The 27,398-nt window shown below is 41.1% G+C and overlaps 1 protein-coding gene across 1 annotated transcript; it reads right to left on the bottom strand.

Moving 5' to 3' along the window:
- Window positions 1-27: 27 nt before the first annotated feature.
- LOC122735806 (ceramide synthase 4-like) lies at window positions 28-27,398 on the bottom strand. The gene is made up of 11 exons (XM_043977600.1): window positions 27,298-27,398; window positions 15,254-15,441; window positions 12,235-12,352; window positions 9,432-9,550; window positions 9,163-9,220; window positions 7,802-7,852; window positions 3,793-3,885; window positions 2,672-2,800; window positions 1,273-1,379; window positions 733-889; window positions 28-213 (listed from the first exon to the last, which is right to left on the bottom strand). Exons 2-11 carry the CDS (start codon window positions 15,424-15,426, stop codon window positions 28-30), a joined length of 1,191 nt encoding a protein of 396 aa, XP_043833535.1. The 5' UTR covers window positions 15,427-15,441; window positions 27,298-27,398.

The raw sequence follows: 27,398 nt of genomic DNA, 5'->3' as shown, positions 1-27,398 counted from the left end.
AGACAGAGGGCCCCTGACTGATCCATGTTATGTTGCTATGGCATGCCCTGCCAACTGGCAGGAACCAGGCTGCCAACGACTCCGAGCTCGGGGAGAGCTGCATGCATCTGTGATATCATCGGTCTGGAGTTTTTCATTCCTCTGCTTTTTCTTCTCTGACTGATCATCACTTGTGTCCAGTTCCTCCATGTCACTCCTTACATCATTCTTCACCTAAGAATAAAAGGCCAAGAAAGAAGAAAGGATAGACAAAGGGGAAGAAAGATAAGCATAGATGAGAAAGAAAGTGACCAGAGAGATAACAGGAAACAAGATATAGGGACAAGGAGAAATACAGAGTTATAGAGAAAGAGGTAGAAAAATAGAAATAAAGATAGATTAAGTAATATAGAGGGAGCCAGAGAGGGGAGAGAGGAGGAGAACAAGAAGAACAGGAACAAGAACAAGAACAAGAACAAGAAGAACAAGAAGTTCTCTCAGTGAGACCCTATGCCAGAATTTTTTGGGTGTCTATTGGCACTAGGATGCCAGAGCTGATATCCCATTCTCCATTACCTTCTTTAGCACACTGTTGTACCTTACCCTCACCCCCAACTCAGTGTCTGTTACAGCTGCAGGGACAGCTGGGACCAGGCTTTTCCTTCACCTGAGCTTCCCAGAGCAGGAAGCCCTAAGACAACAAGACAGGAGGCTTATCACCCAGGCTATAGAGAGATTGAGTTCAATACATACCCCTCCAACTAAAATAAATTTAAAGAGCATGCGGAGGATGAGGTAAAACCAGAAGACATGAAGAACCTGTAGAATCATCAGTAGACCATTACATAAGTAGAATCCAAAGTAGGGCTGGAAGTAGGCTCGGGAAAGATAGTAGGTATTGTAGAGGACTCTGCAAAAGAGAGAATTTAGGTCATGAAGGCTGGGCTCCTTGAAACACTGTAAGGGTCTAGACTGCCCTTGATCATCAGAGAAATAGCTCCAGAAAAGGAGAGGGAACAGAGTTATGATCTCTAGGGATGGGGAAACAGCAAGCTGATAGGACCCCCAGACCCTTCGATTCTAATGAGATCCTGATCCCATTTTTCCCTTACATAGAAGGACTTATCAATTAAGAAGTTCACTACTTTTGCGGGGAGTAGAGGAAGCATCTCTAGACACCAGAAGGTCCTAAATGAAGAGCACTTAGATCTCCAGCAGCCCTTGCCCTGAGGGCTCAGAAAGCTTCCCCCTTTCCCTCACCCAACCCACTCTATTTGCAGGGACCAGGCTCACTTTATTGGAAAGAAGACAAGTCGACTAACAAAGAACACCAGGGCAAAGATGAGGAAGGTTGTATCACAGGAACGTTTCCACTTTGCATAATTAAACATTTTACCAACCTGGAAGGGGGAAAAAACATAGGTCAATTTCAGAGTCGAAAGGGGTCTCAAAGGGAATCTGGTATAACCCATACTTGACCAGGAATGTCCTCTATGACTCCTCATAGGCAGTAGCTCTCCAATATCCACCTGAAGACCATCAGTGATGGGGAACTCACGACTTCCTAGTGTCAGATGATTCCACTTTTAGACACTCCTGATTCTTAGGAAATGTTTCCTTAGATCTAGTCTAAATTAGTCTTTCTGCACTTCCTCTCATTATTCTTCATTCTGGCCCCTTGGCTGAAACAGGACAAATTTAAAGCCCTTCCCATGTAACCACCCTTCAAACACTTGAAATTAATCTTTCTATCCTTCCCCATCACAAACCCCAATCCTTCTCTTCTCCAAGTTAAACATCCCCAGTTCCTTCAATTGATCCTTATTTGACATGAGTTTTTGGTCCCTTTTATCTCCTAGTCACCGTCCTTTGTAAGTTCCTGGCTCATTCCCTAAGATTCTTCCCTGGTGACACATCCCCATCTACTAGTATCTTTCCCAAAGATGGGGCCTTGAACTGTACTAGCAATGTGGCCTGGCTTGAGCAGAGCACAGGGAAACTATTGCCTCTCTTATTCTGGACACTGGGCCTCTCTGAATGAAGCCCAAGTTTCAATGAGCTTTTTTTCATTGTCATGTCATCCTGTGGACTTACAATGACTTGGATGTGCATTGAAACACCAGGGCTTTTTCCCTTAAAAGTGTTATCTAGCCACACCTCCCCGTCTTGGGCTTCTGAAGTTGATTTTGTGATCTCAAGTGGGGAAATTGCCCCTGCTCATCTTCTTCCCTTATGGAGATCTTCAGGGGTACAGATGGGCATCCAACCTGTTGCCACTGTCCTTCCCTGCCAACATTGTACCACGTGTGCCATCTGCTAAGCTGCTACTAATTCCTCGATCCATGTTACTCAGAGTTTCTAAGTCCTGTGTAGATCTTCAGAGCTATGCTAACTCTGTTTGACTACTCCCTTTGGAAGCCCCACCCCCCTGCATAGATTTAAAAACACCATCCTCCCTTCCCCCCACTCCTTGCCTCTGACCACAAATAGAAGAGATAGACTCATGCATTGTGGGAGATATGGGAGCCATAACCCTAGGATGGTGGAGCGGGATGCCTGATTACTGTGCTGCAGTGAAGATGGGGGCATCTGAAGACAGTTCTACATCCTTTGCACATATGAGGCTCCCAGTGGCTCAGACTGATCCAAGCTACACTCTCCCAAACAAGAGCTCCTGGACAGGCTCACTCACCTCCAGTAAGACATCTGACACATCATGAAGCAGCAGCACCAAGGCACCGATACGCATGAAATTGGCAGAATAAGATAAATAGAGCAAGGTGACAGCAACAAAGTGGTGAATGATCTGCTCCTTGAAGTCCTAGGAAGAGGTGGGCAGCCATGAGGCCAGAACCTCCTGGATTTCCAAAGAGATGAAGCTGGCCTGCTCAGGGTTAGTAGACCTTGGCCCACATTTTAGGTAAACAACCCTTCCTAGAACTTTTTTTTTTTTTAACTATTTTTTTTTTTTTGCAGGGCAATGAGGGTTAAGTGACTTGCCCAGGGTCACACAGCTAGTAAGTGTTAAGTGTCTGAGTCCGGATTTGAACTCAGGTACTCCTGAATCCAGGGCCAGTGCTTTATCCATTGTGCCACCTAGCCGCCCCCAGAACTTTTACTCTTAGTCTGGGAGGGCCTATACCACCCTACCTGAGACTTCCACCCTGACAACATGAGCATCCTCTCATGTAGGAAGGAAGGCTTGGTTCTGTCAAGAGTACGTAGAAACGGGGCAGCTAGGTGGTGCAGTGGATAGAGCACCAGCCCTGGAGTCAGGAGGACCTGAGTTCAAATCCGACCTCAGATACTTGACACTTACTAGCTGTGTGACCCTGGGCAAGTCACTTAACCCCAATTGCCTCACTAAAAAAAAAAAAAGAGTATGTAGAAACACTTCAGATGAGAAAGAAGCAGGAGATCAGAAGTGAGCAAATGAAGGGGGAGATTTAGTAGTCTTGGGGGTGGGGAACAGGGACAATGTGGCAGAAGGAGAGTTAGGGAACTGATTTGATTTGGACCTGATGAGAAGAGTTCCAGAGGACGCATTGCTGAATTCAACTGAAATGAACTAGCATCTGAGCTCAAGGACCCAGTGGGTTCATTCTCTGAGAGCAGACTAAGCCTGGACTGACCATGCCTGCCCTTGCTTGTTTCCTAGAGATGACACTCAGCACATGGTCAGCGTGGCTGGCCATCAGAGCCAGGGCTAAGCTTGACCCTTTGCTTAGGAGGATAGGGGTTGAAAGATGCCTTTCCTTCACTGTCTGGAGGGCCAAGGCCTTTCCCCAAAGCAAGGGTTCCTACCACACTCACCTTCCTCTTCACATCAAAGAACAGAGTCAGCAACAAGGAGAGGTAGAAGACAATCTCCAGGAGGAACCACCAGTATAAGGCAGGCTGTAGAGGCTGAGGGTTGGCATAACCATGGGGTGAGATGGAGTTAAGAAAAATACAGAAGTCAAAGGTAGAGAGAAAGTGATCATGGGCTCATGTTCCCTGAAACCAAGAATCTCACAATGGATTTTAATCATGGTCAGAGGAGCCCCTAGAACCCATCTTCCCTCTACCAGGGACTGACACATTTACTCATTTCTTTTTTTCTGAACAAGGTTACTAGATCCATTGACCAGGGGAATACCACAGATATCATTTATTTTTTATAAATTATTCTAAACAAACACCTCAAGTCACTTCCATATATGCAGCAGAACACAAATGAGAATTGTATATAAAATAATATATCTCCACTTCATAATGCTTGCTTCATTTAAAACACATATAACAATTGCACTTTTCAGAATTGCCCTGATTGTGTTTCCTTCAGTTCCTTTCCAGGCATTTTTGTTTGTTTGTTTGTTTGTTTTGTGGGGCAATGAGGGTTAAGTGACTTGCCCAGGGTCACACAGCTAGTAAGTGTCAAGTGTCTGAGGCTAAATTTGAACTCAGGTCCTCCTGAATCCAGGGCCAGTGCTTTAGCCACTGCACCACCTAGCTGCCCCCTAGGCATTTTTTTAATGTCAAACGCCCTTTCTGTGTCACTATTGCTAACTTCCTCTCAATCTCATTCCATCCCTGAAATTAAAACAGATGGAGAAAGAAAAAGAGAGAGCACAAGAGACAAGAGACAGGGCTGTTTCAACAAATAAACATTGTCATGCAAAACAAAACTAATCCACCAGGTGGCCATGTGTGAAACAGATGTTTCTTCCTTCTCCTTGAGTTCATCTCTGAAGAAACGCTTTGTCATTTCACTGATCAGAGTTCTTAAGGCTTTCAAAGTTGTTTTTCTTGATAATATTGTCCTCGTATAATCTGTACTTCTGATTAAAGAAATTAGCTCACTTTCCTTAAGCTCATACTTTGCAAGATGCTCTGAAATCATCTCTTTAGTAATTTCTCAAGGCACAACAATGTCCCATTACATTCACAATTTGTTCATCTATTTCCCACCTCCTTAGATTCTAGGTCTTTGCTTATCTTTTGCCCCACCCTCCTTTATCTCATCTTCAGATTCAAAAGTTCCTTTTGCTTGGGACTATATCCTCCCCAGTATTATCTTCCCATATAAACTACCTCCTCTTGGTCACAGCTTTTTTCCCTGTTGGTTTTGATGAATTCCTATCAATTTGTGTGTGTACATGTTCAATCTTCCTTCACTGATTTCAGATAAGAGTGAAGTTCATCTGATTCCCGCTCCCCCCTTCCTCCATGTATATACCCTTCTTCTCACATACTTCAGTTATCAGAAATAGCCAAATGGCACAGTGGATAAAGCACCAGCCCTGGATTCAGGAGGATCTGAGTTCAAATGCAGCTTCAGCCACTTGATACTTACTATCTGTGTGACCCTGGGCAAGTCACTTAACCCTCATTGCCCAGAAAGAAAGAAAGAAAGAAATAGACAAATGCCATCCCCATCTTCCTTTTTTCCCTACTAGCACATTACTTTTATCCTATCTACTGTTTCCCCTCTTGACACCCTCAGAATAAAACTACAGTATTTTTTTTTTATTTCATTCCTTCAATTTTCATTGAAGATATTAAGGTTAAGAAGGGACACGGGATCTCAGAGTGCCTGGGCACTTGGGCTCTCCTATGCCACACAATTCTGGCTACTACTACAAGTCCCTGAAGCTTCAAAGATCCCCAGTCTGAGCCTTATTGACCTCCCTGGGTCTTTCTCAAAAGGCTCTGCTCTCTCAATGCTCTGGACAGAACAGCAGACTACATATGTCTCTGACCTGACTCATTTCTTTTTGGAAACTGCTGACAAACTTTTCTGATGACTCCCTTTCCTACTTCCCGTGGGTTTCTTTTTGTTTGTTTGCTTTTGTTTTGTTTTGTTTGCAGGGCAATGAGGGTTAAGTGACTTGTCCAGGGTCACACAGGTACTAAGTGTCAAGCGTCTGAGGCCAGATTTGAATTCAGGTCCTCCTGAATTCAGGACTGGTGCTTTATCCACTCTGCCACCTAGCTGCCCGTCCTGTGGGTTTCTTGTGGGATTTTTGTGCAGATCTGGACTGGAAGAAGTTACAATAGCATATCTTCTCATTGGATTCAACATCCAAGTATGTAGCTGTGGGTAACCCCCAAAGCTCTATCCTGGGCCCTCTTCCCTCTCTACATGCTCTTTATTATTGACTTCTTCAGCTTCCAAGGGTTTAATGATCATTTCTACACAGATAAGTCAACGATCTATATCCTCGAACCTAGTCCTTTTCCTAAACTCCAGTCCTGTTTCATTAATTGCCTATTAGACACTTCAGACTAAAGGTCCCCTAGAATACAAAACTCAACATATCCAAAATAAAACTTGTTATCTCTTTACCAAAACCCACCTTGTCATCATTATTGACTCACCTCTGTCTCACATAATTCCTTATTTCCTTCAAGACTCAGCCAAGAGTTTTCTTCTGCCTAAAACGACTTTCTGATTTCTTAAGCTACTAATGCCCATCTTCTCTAAATTACCTTATGCTTATTCATATTCCTTATGAGTATATTTATATGCAAAACTTTAAAAATCTCCCTGCATAGAGAACATGAATGTCATTATCTATTGCCATAATCCACTTTTTGCTTAGATTTATACCTAGCAATGTGTATATTGCTCAGAACTATGAAACTCTGAACTTGGCCAAAAAAGCTTGAATATGTGAGAAGGGTGTGGATGCTAAGAAGAACGTCCCTAGATATGACCTTGGTTGTAAACTTCACTCATTATTTATATATTATAAGTATTCATTTGCTAATGTAATCAATTATATAAGCACTGGAGGTGGCTAGGTGGCACAGTGGAAAAAGCACCAGCCCTGAATTCAGGAGTACCTACCTGAGTTCAAATCTGGCCTTGGACACTTGACACTTACCAGCTGTGCAACCCTGGGCAAGTCACTTAACCCCCATTGCCCCGCAAAAAAAAAAAAAAAAGAATTATATGAGCACTAACATAGGTAGTGTTTTAATCTATGAGACCACAGGGTTTTAGAGTTAAGCAAAGGGAGAAAGAAGAAAAAGAGAGAGAGGGAAAGAGAAAGAGAAAACTCACATAAGGTTTTTCCAATGTATTTATAAATTGGAGTGGGGTAGGGTCAAACCTAATTGACTAATGAGATATGTATTTAGCTTAATTTACATGGCAATATCAGAGTACCCTTAGTTGCCTTAGAATGTATGTAGAGGGGGCAGCTAGGTGGCGCAGTGGATAGAGCACCAGCCCTGGTGTCAGGAGTACCTGAGTTCAAATCCAGCCTCAGACACTTGACACATACTAGCTGTGTGACCCTGGGCAAGTCACTTAACCCCCATGGCCCCACAAAAAAAAAAAAAGGATGTGTGTAGAGAATGAATAAGGAAATGAGCTAGTAGCAGGTATCGAGTAATAAGGATGGGCGTGATGGGTGACTAGTATGATAACACCAAATAGTCCACTTAACCTTTACTGAGACCACATGTGAAAGCTTATCCCTCATACCTGTTTTATATTTACATATATATGCATACATATATATACACATACATGCATGTACATGTTTTATACACACACACACACACACATATATGTGTGTGTGTGTGTGTGTGTGTACATGGTATCTCCTCGGAGAGAATATAAGTTCTTTGAGACTAGGGATAGTTTCATTTTTGTCTTTATATTCCCAGGCCATAGTACAATGTCTGGTATATAGTAGGTGTTTAATAAATGCCTATTTATTTACTGATTCTAATTCTAAGATTCTGTGATTCTGCATGGTATCCACTTTAGCTTCTAAAACCCATTTCCTTGGTCAGCTCTGACACTCAACTTTTTCCTAGAAATACTTACTTGTTTGGGGTATTTCTCCCAGCATAGCCTCGGTTCCCAAAACCATGGCTCCTGGAAGAAACAAAGGATTATTTCCTGGAAATTACCCCCAGCAGTGCAGCCCCTACAGATAAAGGCTCTGTCTCATGATTTTGACCTTTCTTCAGGAAACTCCCAGTGTGCAATGGGAATGATCTCAGCTCAACTTCCCAGCATCTCATTATTATCTTGGGCTCCCCTACTTTTATTCCCTGCCCAGGTGATGACAAAATCATACCTATTGAGCAAAACCTTTGGTCAGAGGAAAAGCTTGGCCCTAGACTCCTGCTCTTGTTCACCCTTCCTTCCATGTTATCTGTACTTGGTCCCTCCATTTTCTCTGCTATAGCCTGAGATAGGGGCAAGGTTACAGTGGCCCCTTAAATTGGACACCTGCCTAACAAGACATTGTTCAAATTGTACACATGCCAGTTAGAATTCTATAAATCTAGGCACTTACTAAACCAAACACTTAACTTACCTGCCTAGCCCTTTTTCCTTCCCCCTGTGTTTCTAGAATGACTCTACTCCCCTGGCAAGCTTTGGTTTAGTGGTTTGGTGCCATGGTTTTTGTTCCGATTTAGATCTGATTCAGGAAGTCTTATCAACTCTGTTTGTTGGTCTGGCTGGTTAATTCAGGTGCAGAGTATCTGGATGAGAGCCATGCCTCCTTTTACCCCACAGAAACCATAAGAAAGGGTATAGGATGATGGGGAACAATTTAAGGTGGGCAACAAGAAAAGTGGGGAGAAAGCAAGACAATGAAACAATGAAATCGCCAGAGAAGGAAAGGGATAGAGAAAGATAAAAGTGACCAGAAACAAGCAGGTGGGGGATTAGATAGCAGATAGAAACAGAAAGGAATGGAAAGGAATCAAGAAGATGGGAATGGAGATGATGAGGGGACAGTCAGATAAAGAAAAAATACAAGATAGAGGAGAAGAAAGGGGCTAAAGTGAATAAGAGATGAAGCAAAAAGTATATGGAGATAGAGAGTGAATGATGAAGAATATAAGGGGAAAGGGCAATGGAGAGTGAGAAAGCACAGAACAGATACAAAGGCAGGGATAAAGGAGACAAAGTGGACAGGGAAGGAAAAATGGAGATAGGAGGAAAGAGAAAAGAATAGAAAGGATAAAATGGTAGAAAGATAAACAATAAAAAAGAGGATGAAGATAGAGAGAAAAAGAGGACAGATGGAAATAGAAAGAAAAGGTAAAAAAAGATGGAAAGGACAAAGGAAGTAAAGAAAATTGAGGTCAGAAGAGGACAGGGAAGGACAGGATGAAGGGGAAAAGGGGTGGGGAGCAGCCTATGATAAGGATAGAATAAGGTAGACTCACCTTGTAGAGGATAAAGATGCCACCAAAGGAACAAAAGAAGTAAAATAAAAATCTCCAACTGAAAATAGAGAATGGGGGTGGGGGTTGGGGGGTGAAAGAATGGGATGAATTGAAAAGGCAATTTTGAAACTGAGAGACAAAGGGTGGGACTGGATCAATAAATAGGCAATCAGGCCCATGCTTTTGCCAGTGATTGGGTAATCCCAAATCACCCTGCTCCCAACTTGGATCCTCTTGGGCCAGGTCTCCCTCAGGTCTTCCCACATTACCTGGATTCACAGAATTTCTTCTTCAGTAATGGTTGCTCCTGTTTTTTCCTCTGTCGAAACCAGCGCTGGACCTGCCTTACTGAGAGACCACACTTCTGGGCTAGGTGACTCAGATCATCCTGAGAACATCAGAAGGCAAGGAGAGTAGGGGTAGGACAGAGAAATGTAAGCTCCCTGTCACAGCAGAGAAGCTACCTACCCCCCACCCAAGTCTAACCAGACCACTCATCTTAGAGAATACCCACTCTGTCCTCAGGAAATTATTAGAAGCCTCACAGATCATGATGGACAATGTGTTTCAGGGCAGAAGACTTGACCTTAGTCTCCATGGGCTGGGTCCAGAGAGGTGTCTTCTCACCTCTACCCTAGAGCCAGTGGAGCATGTCTCCAAAATAAGACATTTCTCAATCCACACCCTGTCCCTTGCCATGACTTTGTTGCCCTTGAGGAAAAAGGGGAGGAAATAGCCCATACTGGGACAATCTCTGGAAACATCAAATGGGGCAGAGATCTTAGAATTAAATCAATGAAACAATTCTTTATGAAATGTTTACTATGTTCCAGGCACTGTACAAAGACAAAAACAAAATATTCTTCATTCTCAAAAAGTTTCTATTCTACCAGAAGAAATAACAAATATAGAATTAAGTATATGTAAATATATGCAAAAGGAAGTAATTTAGAGACAGTATAAACCAAGGTTAGAGAATGACCCAGTGTAGGCATGGAGAAGAGCTTGTTCAAAGACATGGAGGTGGGAGATGCAAAGCAATATATATGGAAGAAGAATAGGCAGATTTGGCTGGAACATAGAGTGGATGAGGGGAAGTAATGTGGAACTGGTCTAGCAAGATAGGCTGTGGGAAAATTGTAAAGGGTTTTAAATAGAAAACAGTCAGTCAATAAACATTTATTGAGTACCAACCATGTACCAGGCACTGTGCTCTGTTCAGGATGCAAAAAGAAGCAAAAGACAGTCCTTGCCCTCAAGAAATTCACAATGTCATGGGGGAAACAATAAGGAAACAAATGTGTACAAACAAGATACATACAGGAGGAAATAGGAAATAATTAAGAGAAGAAAGACACAAGAATGAAGAAGGGCTGGAGAAGGGTTCATATAGAAGGTAGGATTTTATCCTGGATATCAGAGAAGCCAAAAAGCAGAGGCAAAGAGGGAGATCTTTCCAATTATGGAGTATAGCCAGAGAAAATGCCCAGTGCTGAGATATGGAGTGTCTAGTTCATGAAATAGCAAGGAGACCAGTGTCATTGGATGGAAGAGTATGTCAGGGGTAATAAGGTATAAGTAGACTAGAAAGGTGGAGGATGGGACTTGAGTTATGAAAATCTTTGAATGCCAAACAGAGGATTCTGTATTTATTCCTGAAGGTCAGAGAAAGCCATTGGAGTTTATTGAGTAGGCTGATGACACGGTCAAATCTGTGATTTAGGAAAAACTCACTTTGGCAACTGAATGAAAGATGTATTGGAGTGGGCAGAAACTTGAGGCAGGCAGATCCACCAGGAGGCTATTGCAGTCATCCAAATATGAGGTGATGAGGAGAGAAGGGGGCATATTGGAGAGATCATACAAAGGTAAAATCAACAGGCATTTGGCAACAGATTGGATGTGAGAGGTGGGAGATAGTGGGGAGTCAAGGATGACACCTAGGTGGAGAGCCTGAGGGACTGAGAGTATGGTAACATCCTTGACCATAAAAGGAATGTTAGGTGGGGAGGGAGGATTGGGGGAATGATGTATTGTTTTGAACATATTGAGTTTAAGATGTCTACTGGACATTCATTTTGAAGTATATAAAAGTCAGTTGGAGATACAAGTCTGGAGATCAGCTGAGATGTTAGGGCAGGATAGATAGATTTGAGAATGAGCAGCAGAGAGATGACCATGGGAACTGGGGAGATCACCAGGGGAAGTAGGTCAGAGGAAGAAGAAAAAAGGATCCAGGACAGAGCCACATGTGACATTTTTGGTTAAAGGGCATGATTGGATGGGGAGCCAGTAAAGGAGACTGAGAAAGCCAGATAGGTAGGAAGAGAACCCAGAATGGTCTCCCAAAAACCTAGAGATAAGAACATATTGAGGAGAAAAGGGTGATCAACAGAATCCAAGGCTGAAGCAAGATCAAGAGGAAGCATTGAGAAGAAGCAACTAGGTTTGGTAAGTAGGAAATTGCTTATAACTTTGGATAGGAGAGTTTCTATTCAATGATGAGATAGGAAACTGGATTGTGAGAAGTTTTAAAAAGAATGAGATAAGAGGAAGTGGAGGCACCTATTGCAGACAGCCTTCTCAAGGAGTTTAGCCACAAAGAGATATAGGATGATAGTTATTGGGGAGAGAAGAATCAAGTGAGACATTTTTGAGGATGGGGAAGATATAAGCACGTGTATAGACAGTAGAGGAATAGCCAGTAGACAGGAATGTATTGAAGATAAATGAAAATGTGTGGGTAACAGGGGGAAATTTGTTGGCGATGACAAGATGGAATGGGATTGCTTTTACAGGTGGAGGGATTAGTCTTGGTAAGGAATAAAACCACCTCTTTATGTGAGATAGGGGTAATGAAGGAGATAATGGCAGAAGACATCTGGGTGATAGATGATGAGGAAGAAGGAATAAGAGAGATTGTGCTTCAGGCAGTCCTGGGTATACAGGCCCTCCAACCTCTCTTACTTCCTATTCAATTACCATTGAACGTCGTGAATTGCCCTACTGAAGGGTACTAAAGCTTTACTCTCTCAAGATCCTTAACAATATCTAATCCTGGGAACTGCTCACCTCTTTGGGATTCTGACTCTCTGTCCAGAAAAAGGATTCCAAGATGGGATTGGGAGCAGCCTTGACCCTATGTTTTTCATGCACACCCATGGCCCTACTCAGGGGCAGCCCGATGCTCCTATAAGAGAAGACAGGAGGAAGTAAGTACACAGGAAGCTCTCTCCTTCCATCTCGGGCGTTTTGGGAGTTCTCTCTGCCAAATCCTGCCCACCAAGTGACCTGTCCCAGCTAAATTAACACAGCTTAAAGTAGATGAATAGGGGCAGCTAGGTGGCGCAGTGGATAGAGCACTGGCCCTGGATTCAGGAGGACCTGAGTTCAAATCCAGCATCAGACACTCAACACTTACTAGCTGTGTGACCCTGGGCAAGTCACTTAACCCCAATTGCCTCACTTAAAAAAAAAAAAAAGTAGATGAATAGTGGGAGTAGGTGGATTATGAAGAGGCTCTATGAAGGGAGGAGAATCAAGCTGGCCTTTGTGAGATCTTATCCTAGGTACTAAACATGGGAGAAGAGAACATTACCTGAGGAATTCAAAAAGGGGAACTCGGATCTATCATGAGCAGGAATATACTGCAAATGGTTAGAAGGGGCCCCTGAGATTCTTTGCCAAAGCCAAATAATTCTTCTGATTTCCATATAAAATATTCAAATCTTCTTCTGATTTCAAGTGCAACAAGTATTTATTAACCACCTACTGTGTACAAAGCTAGTGGAGAGCTAAATAGCACAGTGAATAGACATATTTACAAGTTCAAATCTAGCCTCAGATACTATCTGCCTGTTTACCACAGTTCCTCATTTGTAAAATGAAATGTAGGAAAAAAATGGCAAACTACTCCAGTATCTTTGCTAAGAAAGCCCCAAATAAGGTCAGAGTTTCACATGACCGAAATGACTCAAGAACAACAAAGCATGCAAAGACCTGTGCTTAGTGAGAGATACAGACTTTAGGTAAAATATCGTCTTGATGCCCAAAGGTTTTGAAGCCTACTTAGATATTCATAATATCACATAATAATACAATAGAAATACATCAGTGCAGTAAAAAAAAAATAATGGCACCTTTCAAGGGGAAAAGTTCACTACCAATGATCAGGGTTGGAGGTAGTATCAGGCAAGTATGCAGGAGGTAACATTGAAACTGGGATTTAATGGTTGGGTACAATTTGATAGGTAGAGAAGGAATGGAGGGCATTCTAAGAATAGGAGAAGGGCATGTCCATGAAAAAAGACATGGAAAGGATATTTGGAGACAGGGTTATATATAGTTTAGTTGAAATGAAAACCTTAAAGAGGGGAATAATGAAATAAGGTTTCTCTTCATTTCTTTTAACCCAGTTATATACCATTATATTCACATTGCACAATCTCATATAATCATTATGAGGAAAAAACCCTCATAAACCCACTTTGCATGGTTGGCATGGTGGAAAGAGTACTGGAATTGATGTCTGGGCATCTAGGGTGAAATACCAGTTCTGCTACTTACTGTCTGTGGAACTTTGGGCAAATAACTCAACTCTTCTGGATCTCATATTCCATGAATGAACTAAGAAAAATACTTACTGGGGTCAGAGTAAGCCAATAGGAATAGACTATAATCAAATTAGTGTAAACAGAAAGAGGGTGGTATTTGATTGCCAATCTATCTCAGTTGATAAGGTCAAGGGAGGGCTCGAATGATTTCTTTTTTTATAAGATTAAATGTTTTCAATAAACAACAATCTTTCTTTTTCTCCCCTCCCCATAACACTCTCCCTACCATTGAAAAAAAACAACAAAACCCATGTAATATATTTGCAGAATGAAGGAAAACAAAGACTCATGTTGGCCACATCCAAAACAATCTCTCAATCTATATTCTGAGTCCCTAATCTCTGGTCAGAAGAGGTCAGCAGGTTTGTTATTTCACTGATCTTAAGTCTTCAAAATTGTTTGTCTTTACAATGTTGTTATCAGGGGGTGGCTAGGTGGTGCAGTGGATGAAGCACCAGCCCTGGAGTCAGGAGGACCTGAGTTCAAATCTGGCCTCAGACACTTGACACTTACTAGCTGTGTGACCCTGGGCAAGTCACTTAACCCCCATTGCCCCGCAAAAAACAACAACAAAAAAAAAAAAAAACCAATGTTGTTTTCATATAAATTGATTTCTTGGTTCTACTCACTTCACTCTGTATCAGTTCTTAAAGGATTTTCCTTAAGTATGGAATTGACCACATCACCCTAGTACTGAAAAAACTCCAATAGCTTCCAACTAACTCTAAGATCAAACATAAAATCCTCTGTTTGGCTTTTAAAGTTCTTTATAACCTGGTCCCTTCTTTATCTTCCCAACATCCTTTCACTTTACTACCCTACTCATAGCCCAGCAAAGTTTCTTTTCTTCTTCTTCGAACAGGGCACCTCATCTCTGTACTCTGCAACTTTTTATTGATTGGTGGAATGCTCTCCCTCCTCACCTTAATATCTGAATTCTCTGACCTTCATCAAGAGATAGTTCATATCCCACTGTCTATAGGAAGCCCTTCCCAGTCCCCTCCCCCGCCCCCCATTAGCAGTGCCTTCCCCTTATTTTGCATCTACTCTGTATGCTCACCATTAGAATGTGGGCTCTTTGAGAGCAAGGAACATTCACTTGCCTTTCTTTTTCTTATCAGGGCTAAGCACTGCTTCTGTTAACATATTAGGTGCTGAATAAATGCTTGATGACCAACTGAACAGGGAGGGTTGGAGAGAGGGAAAAGGTTTGTCGAGAAATTACAGTAACTTTGTTAAAACAAAAAGTATTAATAACATGTTCATTTTTTTTTTAAACAGATGGGAAGGGGGCAGCTAGGTGGCTCAGTAGATGAAGCACTGGCCTTGGATTCACAAGTACCTGAGTTCAAATCCATCCTCAGACACTTGACACTAGCTGTGTGACCCTGGGCAAGTCACTTAACCCTCATTGCCCTGTAAAAAAAAATAAAAAAAATAAACAGACAGGAAGGGAGAGAAGCTCATAGTTCACTCACCTTTCGAAGCTATATCTGATAATGATTAAGACAAAGGTCAGGGGAAGAGCCATCCACAGGTCTTTAGCATGAGGGTAGGTAACCCCATCTGAATCCTCCAAGTCAGTCCATGAGAACTCCTGGGGAATCCAGAAGTCTGGCGTCCAAAACCAATGGTACAGACAGGTCAGCATCCTGTGAGCAAAAGACTGAGGGTTTTATTAGAAATATCCTGACAAGGTGATGAAAATATTGGGGAAGAAACTTGTGAGATGGTTAACTGAGAATCAAGGTACATGGATGATTGATTTTGTAAATAAATAAATAAAAACAGAATAAAATTCATAGCTACAAGGAACATTCAAAAGAATTCAACCCATTTGTTTTACATAAGGGGAAACTGAGGCATAGAATGGTGAAATAACTTGGCCAATGCCATATGGTAAGTCAATGGCAGAGCTGGGTTTGAATCCAGATAACCTGATTATCCTGTCAAGACTGTTGTTATTATTATTATTATTATTTTACTTTTTTTTCTTTTTTTTTCAGGCTGCTTTTTATTATACCTGCTGCCCCCAGGCCAGACAGAAGGCATTGGCTAACTGATCCCCTTCTAACATACTGGATAAATCACCCAAATCTTCCTTGTCATAAAACATCCAGACTTTGTCTAGCATCTACTTTTCCTAGCTTAGCCCTGTCCAAAGCTGCCTGCTCTGTGAGCAGGGGTGGTGATAATGAATTCAATTCCCAGTGAAGGAAAATAGACCATAGAATCACAAAGGTGAGAGGGCACTTAGTGCAGAGAATGTCAGAACTGAGAGGACCTATGAACATGAAATGAGAAGGTAGAGCACAGTAAACAATCAAATGGACCGAAGAAATGCATCAGGCCAAATCCTGATGGGGAAATACAAAAAATGTCATTTTCCCAGCCCAGGTTATCAGATGGAGAAAGAAAGAGAGATCTATGGATGCTAGGGATAGAATCAGACCTGGAGGTCACCATTTGGACCACTCAAGTTCAGAAAAGAGGCTGTGCAATAGATCAAAGAAGAGATCCCAGATGCATTCCAGGGCACTGCATGATGTGAGAAAAACTGCCAGTGGGAAGCTTTGTCACCTACTACCCAGTTCTAGGTCATAGATCCAGGGTAGAGCAGAGAAGGACCTGTATGCAGGGGTGTCATTCAGTACAAGAAGTGATCACAGGCCTCAGGCTATGTACTATGCAAGGAAGAAGTTCAGAAGAAAACAGGAGCTTGGACTGCAGGAACAAAGCTGACTCTCAGTTCCAGCTTCTAGCACAATCTGAAGCCTACAGAAGAATAACCAGGACAGATATCCCAGAACAACGTGGAGCCTGCAGTTCTGTGACTGAACCAACAGAGCTTCCCAAATGATTGATAGTGGCAGAGTCCAACAGCAATCTACTACTTCTCAGATCCAAACCTAGGCCAGGGATTTGCAGAGCTCAGATGGAGGGAAAGGGGTAGTGATCAGACTTTGCCCTGGGTACACTTTGGAAGTACTTAAAACTTTCAGGACTCTAGCTTGAGCTGTCCTTGAAAACACTTAATACTCCCAAGAAAGCAGGAGCAGGACCAAACTAGATATTCCTCCAGAAGTACCCAGAACCTGGTCCTAACATAAACTCTGAAGTCAGGAAGTAGATTAGAAAAAAAAAATAAGCAAAAAAAAAGAAGAATCTCACTATGAAAAGCTATTGTTATGACAGGGACACTCAAGATATAAATCCGGAAGGAGAGAATGACTCCAAAAATCTATAAGCAAAGTCACAAAGAAAAACACAGCTTGAACACAAATTCAACTAGAATTCCTGAAAGAGATGAAGCAAGAGTTAAAAAGAGACGCAAACAATGCTTTTACAAATGAAATGAGAGTACTAGAAGAAAAATGATGAAAAAGAAATGAGAAATTTAGAAAGATAATTAACAGCTTGCTATAAAAAGTACAAAAACTTGCCCAACCAACAAACTCTGAAAATTAGAATGAAACAAATAGAAGCTGATGACTTCATGAGACACTAACAAATAATATAAATAAGTTAAAAGACTGAAAAAATAAAAGTTAAGGTAACTTATAGCAAAACAACTGACCCAAAAAACAGATAAAGGAGGAAAAAACACATTTAAAAATGTTTTTTTCATTTAAAATATTATTTTTAAACTGAAAATTTTCACAGACTTAAAATAAAAAATTTGGACTACATTAAGGCCATGATTTTTAAAATGAGCTTAGGCTTCATATTTCATGGAATCTTAAAACTGTCTAGATGTCTTAGAACCAAGGGGCAAAGTTAAACTAATTTAGCAGTCATCACCCAGGAGAAAAAATAAAACTCCCAAGAACATTATAGGCAAAATTCAGAGCTTCTAGGTCAAAGAAAAGATATTTCACAAAGTCAGAAAGGATTCAAGTACCACGGAGCCATGGATCCAGGATCACACATGATTTAGCAGCTATGCCTATACAGGATCAGAGAACTTGGAATAAGATATTAGAGAAAGCAAAGGATATAAGCTTACAGCCAATAATAACTTATCCACAGAACTGACTAAGTATGTGGGAGGAAATGGACTTTTAATGAAACAGAGACCATCCAAGCATTTCTAATGAAAATTTCAGAGTTGCATAGAAATTTTGAAGCACAAATATAAGAGAAACACAAAAAGGTAAACACATAAACTGATAAAGAACTAAACATGGACAAACCACTTACAATTTAGTGTGATTAAATGATACATGTGTCCCTTTTAAATCTTATCATCATCAGGGATCATAGAGGTTTTCTAATTAGATGAAAGGCCTGAGAGTGGTTCTGTTATGTTTTAATAATATTAAAAGAAGAGTGGAAAGGTAGGAGGAAAAGAGAAATTCATTAGAAAGAGGGAAAGTAAAGGAAAGTTAGGGGAAATTATCTGACAAAATCAGGGTATACAAGTAGAAATCTATATGAACAAGGAGGAAGATGTAGAGGTAGTGAGTGACACTTGATCCTCAGTTTCACTTGAACTAGTCAAAGGAAAGAAGAATGCACACATCCACACACATGCACACAAAGTTGTGTACAGAAGTACATGTCACTCAGCAGGGATATAGGAAAGATGGGAAAGAAAGAAGACGGAGAAATTAGAGGGAGGGTAGATTAATGGAGGAATCAATCCTAAGAAAAGCAAACTCTAGCTAAGGATGTACAAAAAGATATCTTTTTGAGGTAGCAAAGAACCTGAATCCGAGGGGGTGCACATCAATTTGTTTGTTCTATATGGATCTAATGTAGTGTTTCTTTTATTGTTTTGTTTTGTGTGGGGTTTTTTGAGGGGCAATGAGGGTTAAGTGACTTGCCCAGGGTCACACAGTAAGTGTCAAGTGTCTGAGGCTGGATTTGAACTCAGGTCCTCCTGAATCCATGGCTGGTGCTTTATCCCCTGCACCACCTAGTATTATAGTGTTGTACTATAAGAAATAATGGAGGGCCTTTGCCACCAAAAAAAGAAAAGAAAAGAAAAGAAATGATGGAGGGAATGATTTTAGAGAAGACTTATATGAAGTGATGCAGAGTAAAGTGAATAGAACCAGGAGAACAATTTGTACAGTGACAACAACATTGTAGAGATAAACAGTTTTGAAAGATTTAGGAACCCTAATGTTTAGTAATGACCAACCAGGATTTCACAGGACAAATGAAGAAACATGCTACTTTCCTCCCGATAAAGAGGTGAGAGATATGGAGTGCATAATGATACATATACATATACACATACACATATCTATTTGTATGTATGTATGTATATATGTGTGTGTGTATATATTCATGTGTGTATATATGAACACACACACACACATATATATATGGAGGGGGGTTTCCTTTTAGACATAGCTAATGTGGACATTTGTTTTGACTATACATGTTTGTAACAGAGATTTTTGTTTTTCTTTCATTTTCAAAGACAATGTGGAAAGGAAAGAGAGAGTGTGCATGGATTTTTGCTGATTAAAACAGTAAAATTTAATTTTAAAAACACATGAAATGTAAGGGGTAAGAGGGTGCTTAAAATGAAATGCTAGAGGGGCAGCTAGGTGGTGCAGTGGATAGAGCACTGGCCCTGGATTCAGGAGGTCCTTGAGTTCAAATCTAGCCTCAGACACTTGACACTAGCTGTGTGACCCTGGGCAAGTCACTTAACCCCAATTGCTCCACCAAAAAAAAGGAAAAGGAAAAAGAAAAAGGAAATGTTAGAGATGGGAGTTTCCTTAGAACATAGGCAGAGCTACAAAGGTTCTAGACCATAAAATAATAGAGGAGGAATCAAATAGCTCTAGTAAAAAGGAAACTCCCCTCCCTGGAAATGTTTAGTCAGAATCTTGATGACCCACTTGGTGGTGATATTGAAGGAGTTTCTTGTTTTAGGTCAAGGTTGGATGAGACACTGTCTAAGGGCCCTTCTAGCTTTGTCCCCCTAGGCTTTCTCTCAGGGAATCCTAGGAATCCCCCCAATCCTCTCCTTATTCTTCTAAGAACCTATTCCTAAACAATGGCTGAGTGTTGGGTCCAATGTTCTCATCTTCCTGGGACCACAATGTCTCTAAAGGTGCCTCTTTCCCCTTGAATGATTATTTTTTTCAAATTACAGGAAGTGATACAACCAGGAAAGGCATCTGGTGTTGTTCACTAGGAGAGAGGTCATCTATCTTCCATAGAAACACCTTGATTTACCTTCACTGGTATACATGCCTCCTCCCTCTATCCTGAGCATGATCATAGCTTCAAATAGAATGTAAGCTCCTTGAGGGAAAGAACAATTTCTTTGTAATGGTCCTTTGAGCATGACTCAGTCAAAAGTGATTCAGGAGATTTGAGAAGTCTGGCCAAGATAGTTGCCTAAATGGAAGCAGGTAATCTATTATATACCTACTCCAGCAAAAAACCTGAAATTCACATCAAACCAAATAATGACCAATAAACCCAATGAGAAACTGCAATAAGTGCCTTCTTTCATCCCAGTACTGTATGAAAAGTCAGCTAAAAGTCCACAAAAAGTATAAAGGAGAATGCCAGTGAAGTCAGTGACAGAATAGGCAAATAAGGAGGCAGCCCCCTTTTCTGTTTCCAGTGGGCTTTTGGCTGACTTTTTGTGCAGTACTAGCTGAGTGGGATAGATAACATAGTAGATGACAGTCAGGATCCAAAAATATCTTAACAGACTGGAGGATTTGGCTGCATCTAATCAAATGAAATTCAATAGGGAGAACCTTATACTTGAACACCAAAAAATCAACTTCACATTTATAGGAAGGGGAAACCATGTCTAGATAGCAGTTGTGTGCTGCAGTGAATAGAGTGCTGGACTCACGAAGACCTAAGTTCAAATCTATCCTCAAATATTTACTACCGTCTGTCTGCTTCAGTTTCCTCAACTGTAAAATGGGGATGATAACAGCACCTACCTCATAGAGTTGTTGTAAGGATCAAATGAGATAATGTTTCTATCAATAAATGTTTGTTCCTGGACTTTTAAGTCAACTACAAGCTCTTTAATTGTGTGTTAATTGGCAGTCAAAAAACCAATCCCCACCCCCAAATTTTAATCCAATCTAGGACTGCATTAAAAAAAGATATAGCTCTGTGAGACCCTGGGCAAGTCACTTAACCCTCATTGGCCCGCCAAAAAGAGAGAGAGAGAGAGAGAGAGAGAGAGAGAGAGAGAGAGGTTGGGAGGGAGAGAGAAAGAGAGAGAGCTTTCAGGAATTAACTCTGAGGTAATAGGTCTTCTCTGCATTAGTCAAACCACATCTGTTGTATTGGGCCCCACAATTTAAGATGGATATGGATAAGCTAAAGTGTCCAAATGAGGGCAGCAGAATTCAAAGACTTGTATGAGAATCAGTTAAAGAAAAAAGGCATATTTAGTGCAGAAAAGATTTAGGCAGTAAGGGAGGGACTGGGGAAGATGTGATAACCTTCTTCTAGTATTTGAAATACTATCAAATGGAAAAATTGTTCTGTCTGGCATAACAGAGCAGAAGCAGAAGGAGTGAGTGAAAATTGCAAAGAGGCCACTGTAGTGGTGAGATAGGGTGCGGTAGGTGGAATTTCCTCATAATGAGAGCTATCCCATAGTGAAATGGGCTGCCTCAGCAGATGGCAATTCTCCCTATTTGGGAGCCTCAGAGCCAAGGCTGGATGACCATTTCTTGGTGATATTATACTACGGATTCCTTTTAGGTATATATTTCTCCATCCAACTTTGACATTCTGTGATTCCGTGTCCTTGTCTCCTAGGTCTTATTCTCCACATCCAGAAAATGAGTAGATGAGAATAATGGTCCCAGAGAATAATTAATGGCAGCTATTTCTGTCCTTTTGACTAAGAGGTGGGGGAGTTTTTAAGTAAAACAAACAGACTCTACAATCTTTGCTTAACTCTTTTTTTTTGTTCCAAGGGAGGATTCAATGGCTAGTTGGGTGAGGTATCTGGTAATGACTAAAAACAAAAGGTATCAGCTTTTCAAAAAGAAATGAGGGAGGTGGACTGTCCTTTCTTTAACCTCTTTTAAAGAAAAATCACTAACAGAATGAAATAAATGAGTGGATTGGGCTAGACTATCTAAAATCCCTTCCAATTCTAAAACCCTCTGATTTTCCCAACTTAAACACTCATCTTTTCTGGTGTTTTGTTAAGGCTCAGACTGACCCTCTTCTATGAATGCTGAAATCCAATATCCTAAAGATAAACCAGGTCCAGGTTTCTCCTCGATGAGATGAGATGAGATGAGATGAGATGAGATGAGATGAGATGAGATGAGATGAGATGAGATGAGATGAGATGAGATGAGATGAGATGAGATGAGATGAGATGAGATGAGATGAGATGAGATGAGATGAGATGAAATGAAGTGGTTCTTCCTGGTCTCTCCCTACCACTACTTCTCCAACCCATTCCCCTAGTAAGCTCCTCGTTGACAAGAATGAGATCCCTACCTGTACTTCCCCTCCTTACCTCCCCAGCTAGCATCTGTAAGAAGCCAGAGAGGGCAGAGGCTGACAACATTCACAGCCTATTTAGGACACATTTCCCATCCTTACTTTCTATAAGCTCTAAGACTAGTTGGTTCCCTGCCTCCCCAGGGTAATCCATCAAGCTCCTCCCAACTGAACTATAGGAGAATTGTTACCTGGATTCCCTTTTGTCTGATGAAGGGAAGAAGAGAGGGAGGAAGACAGGCAAGAGATTTGTTCTTTCTTGGCTTCCAGTCAGAAATGGACACTGCTTACACTTTTATTCTTTTAACATTTCAATACTATTTCAGTTTTTCAATATTTTAAAAAATAAACATGATGTCCACCCAATTCCTGATTGGCATAATTTAATGATTATGGGTTCAGGGGGATTTGGCTAGAGATTTGGCCTCAAAGTGATAGGGGACATTTTTAACCCTTTAGCAAGAGCTATTATTTGGAGGGGGGAGAAGGAAAGGGAGAAGAATACTTGCCCAGCCCTCCCCAGGAGAAAGTATATGAAATAAAATCATTCCCTAGACTAGTGAGAGGAACCACTGAGACCATACTCCACAGTTCCATGACTACCTCTTTCATGGGATCTCAAAGTCATGAAAATGATAAAGATAAGACTCAGAAGAAGAATCACTTCCATGAGATCACTCAGTTCTAGCAAGAATTGATCATTCTGGGAAGATGACAGAGTAGGTCAGAAATGTCCAGACTCCCCATATTTCCTCCACAAACAGACATAAGTAAAACAGCAAAAAATTTAAAAATAAGTAAAGTAGTTGTCCTCTTTTAACAACTTGAGATGACCCCAGAAAAGACAAGGCCTCTGGGGGGTGAGGTTTGGCCTAAGTGAAATGTAGACACCTTCAGGATGACTATAGAATCAATAAGCAACATAGTGCAGCTCTGTCAGGAAGGAGACTAACTAGGTCTCAAGAAATTCCATCTCGATTTTCACTTCATTTACAGCCTCAAGATATTTGACCTCATAAGCTTTCACCTCACAGACTCAAGAACTTTCACCTCATGAATCTTTACCTCACAAACTTTCATCTAAGGAATAGCAGGTGGCTAAGTAGGGGAAGATAGAAGGACCCCTTGCTGTTTCCAGATGTCAGACCTAGTGGTACTGACCAGATGTGATCCCAGGATGTAGCTGTGGGTGAGGAGGAGTGAACAGATGGCCTGTGAGTACAAGGACTACAGGGAACAAGAACGTTTTTGAGAGATCATGTCTGGGAGCCTGTGGATTGGGGAAGGAGCAGAGTCCCTGAGGTTGAGTCCCCCAACATTATTCAGAAAATAAAAGAAAGGAGGATATAAGGCCTGGAGCAGCATTATCCACAACTCAGGATTAAAATGTGATTATAATAATAAGTTGCTATAAATAAAATAAAACTGAGCAAATAAAGGAAAAAGAGTCCAAGCATTTTATACTTTGGTATAAAAGAAGATTTGGGTTCATATTCAGAGGAAGATAGTGAGGATAAAAAAAGCCACTCCTATAACAAAGAGCAACATCAAATGGTCACAAGACCAAAAATAATTCTTGGAGGAACTTAAAAAGGAATTCAAAACTCAAATAAGAGAGATCAAGGAAAATTTAGGAAAAAAATAAAAGCAATCCAAGAAAATAATGAGAAGAAAGTCAAACAACTGGAAAAAGAGATACAAAATGTTAAGGAAGAAAATAACTCCTTGAAAACTACAAATGGGCAAAGGGAATCAAATGACATTATAAGATACCAAGAAATAATAAAACTAGAAAAATAGAAGAGAATCAGAAACATCTCATTAGAAAAACAACTTATCTGGGCAGCTAGGTGGCACAGTAGATAGAGCACCGGCCCTGGAGTCAGGAGGACCTGAATTCAAATCCGGCCTCAGACACTTAACACTTACTAGCTGTGTGACTCTGGGCAAGTCACTTAACCCCAATTGACTAAAAAAAATAAAACTTATCTGGAGAACAGATCAAGGAGAAACAATAAAAGAATTGTCAGACCACCTGAAAGTTATAACCAAAAAACAAAATAAAAAATAATCTGGATACAGTATAGCAAGAAATTATTAAGGAAAAATATTGTGAGGTTCTAGAACAAGTGACTAAAATAGAAATAGGAAAAAAAATCTACCATTCACCATCTGTAGGAAATCCTAGGAGGAAAACATATAGGAATAGCATAGCCAAGTTTCAAAACTCCCAGATTAAGGAGAAAATATCACAAACACCAAGAAAAAAACAATTTAAATACTGCAGAAATACAGTCAAGATTTCACAAGACCTAGAATCTTCTACTCTAAAAGACTATGGCCTGGGGGCAGCTAGATGGCACAGTGGTAAAGCACTGGCCCTGGATTCAGGAGTACCTGAGTTCAATTCCGGCCTCAGACACTTGACACTTACTAGCTGTGTGACCCTGGGCAAGTCACTTAACCCTCATTGCCCTGAAAAAAAAAAAAAAGACTATGGCCTTAGAACTTAGTCTTAGAATATTATATTTTGAAGAACAAAAGAGCTGGGGTTGTGTCCAAGAATAACTTACCTAGCAAAGTTAAGTGTAATCCTAAATGGGGAAAAAATTGATATTTTATGAACTAAAAGATTTTCAGGTATTTGTAATGAAAAGACCAGAACTCAATGGAAAATGGAATATAAAAGATCCAGAAGGAATATAGAAAAAACTGTAAAGACTATTTGTTGTTTCCAGGGTTGAGCAGGGGGAGGGAGGAGAAGAAAAAGAAATTAAGAAAAACAGAAATTAACATGATGACTTTGTTGGATATTTGAAGGGAATAGCAAGTTGTATATGCCAGATTTGTAGTTTCATGGACAATCATCCTTTTTATTGTACTATGTTCTGGAAATGTGTGTTTTATTCCAAAGATTAAAATTAAAATAATTTTTAAAAAAATAATGATTCCCAGGTCTCCAGGATCCAAGTCCAGACCCCTTCCTACTATTCCAACTCTGCTTTTCATGCCCACTAGAAGACCACATTCTCCCTGCCCTCAAGGGTGCCCCACTGGCCACATGGCTCCTGTCCAAACTTTCATTCTTGGCCTTCAAAAGGCTATTTACTCTGTCCTACAAACACACACACACACACACACACATACACACACACACACCCTTGCCAGAGTAGAAAGAAAACCTAATGTTAAGGAAGAAAATGGGTTTAAGTCCAGGATTTCCTACTTCTTAGCTGTGTGACCTTAGGCAAGTCATTGAGCTACAGTTTCCTTCTCTGTAAAAAGAGGAGGTTGAATAAGAATAACCTCTAAAGTCCCTCCCAGATTTATATCCTATGTCCTATGATCTCCCACCCTTCTTCTGTGCCAATCTATGTCCCCTCCTCTCCTCTAAGAAGTCCTCCCTGGTTATCTGTACCCAATTCTACATCTCTTGAGTAAACCTGGCATATGGTATATAGAGTGCTGGGCTTGGAATCAGGAATACCTGGGTTTAGATTCTGCCCAAGCTACATTTTTTTTTTTTTGGCGGGACAATGGGGGTTAAGTGACTTGCCCAGGGTCACACAGCTAGTAAGTGTCAAGTGTCTGAGGCCGGATTTGAACTCAGGTACTCCTGAATCCTGGGCCGGTGCTTCATCCACTGTGCCACCTAGCTGCCCCCCCAAGCTTCTTTTTAGGTGTATCACTCTGGGCAAGTCATGTAACTTCTCTCAAACTCTATTTCATCATATATAAAATGTAGTAATATTCTATTATTGATGATAATAAATAATGACTGTGGCCCTTACCCCTCAGAGAAGGTAGTTGTGAGTTAAGGATTTTCCTTGCATGCCTTAAAAAAGCCAGATCATAGGACAGCTAGGTGGCACAGTGGATAAAACACTGGCCCTGGATTCAAAAGGACCTGAGTTCAAATCTGGCCTCAGACACTTGACACTTACTAGCTGTGTGACCCTGGGCAAGTCACTTAACCCTCATTGCCCTGCAAAAACAAAACAAACAAACAAAAAAAGCCAGATCATAATTTTTGTTATCTATGGCTTCAGTTTATAGGAGGCTGCTTTATGGTGATTCTTAAGACATTTCCTATATCTGGAGGCATAAGTACTACCCTAGAAGGGTGGGGCTCATGGATAGGCAAGGTCCTTTTACACTCAGCCCCAACTTAACTAGAACCATAGCCTTCACTCCTCAGAGGTATTAGCAATATTTCATCACCACAATAAATAAATATTAGTGAAAATGTATACTATGTAAAATTTCTTCTTTTTACCTCTTTCCAGGAAGCATGATGTGTTCTCCCTGGGTATGTGTCTCTCTGTGTCTCTATCTCTCTCTGTCTCTGTGTCTCTCTCTCTTCCTTTCTTTCTCTGTGTCTGTATCTCTGTCTTTCTCTGACTATCTCTGTCTCTCCCTCACTTTCTCTTTCTCTCATACTCACAAAGACATCAGGAATTGGGGGAGAGAACAAGGAAAGGGGAGACTAAAGAAACAGCTACACAAAACTTCTTTAGCTGCAGGGATGGAAATGGGAAAGGCAGGAGGAGCAGTGCTGTGATCTGGGGGTCCTAGAAACCTATACCTGCAAGTAACTATGAGAAAAATATCACCAGCCTAGAAAGTAACACCTCCCCAAGAGGGCAGCTGATGTCCAAACACTGCCTCCTGGCTTACTACCAAGACAATCATGAAAAATCACTCCCTTCTCTGGGTGTCACACAAGACCTGTAACGCTGGTGTGTTTGAGTGTGTGTAAAAGATTCAGAAGTCATAAAAATAAGGCAAAGAAAGAATAGGAAACTTGCAAGGCTGGGGAGAGAAGCAGAGTGTGTGTGTGTGTGTATGTGTGTGTGTGTTGGAGGGGTGGGGATAGCACATGGTTTGAAGCACCAGATACATTTAGCACCAGCAGAAACAGAAAAGGCCCAAGCTTATCACCCTTGTGGTGTCAGAGCTGAAGCGGGTGGGGAAAAGCTATGGCTTTGTATGTGCCCTGGAGAAGCCCTTAAGAAAGGATCTTGAAACACTAAGGAAATGGGTAGGAGTTACTTACGGGCTAGAGCAGCAAAGACAGAGGGGCAGATGTTGAGGGGCAGACCTTTCCTGTGATCACCCGGCTCAGGTTGGATAAGTTTGGGAGTCTCTCCTGCCCAG

Source organism: Dromiciops gliroides, chromosome 1, assembly GCF_019393635.1.
Source record: "Dromiciops gliroides isolate mDroGli1 chromosome 1, mDroGli1.pri, whole genome shotgun sequence".
NCBI lineage: Eukaryota > Metazoa > Chordata > Mammalia > Microbiotheria > Microbiotheriidae > Dromiciops > Dromiciops gliroides.
Note: the sequence above shows the minus strand (reverse complement) of the source record. Positions and strands in the feature narration are given on the sequence as shown.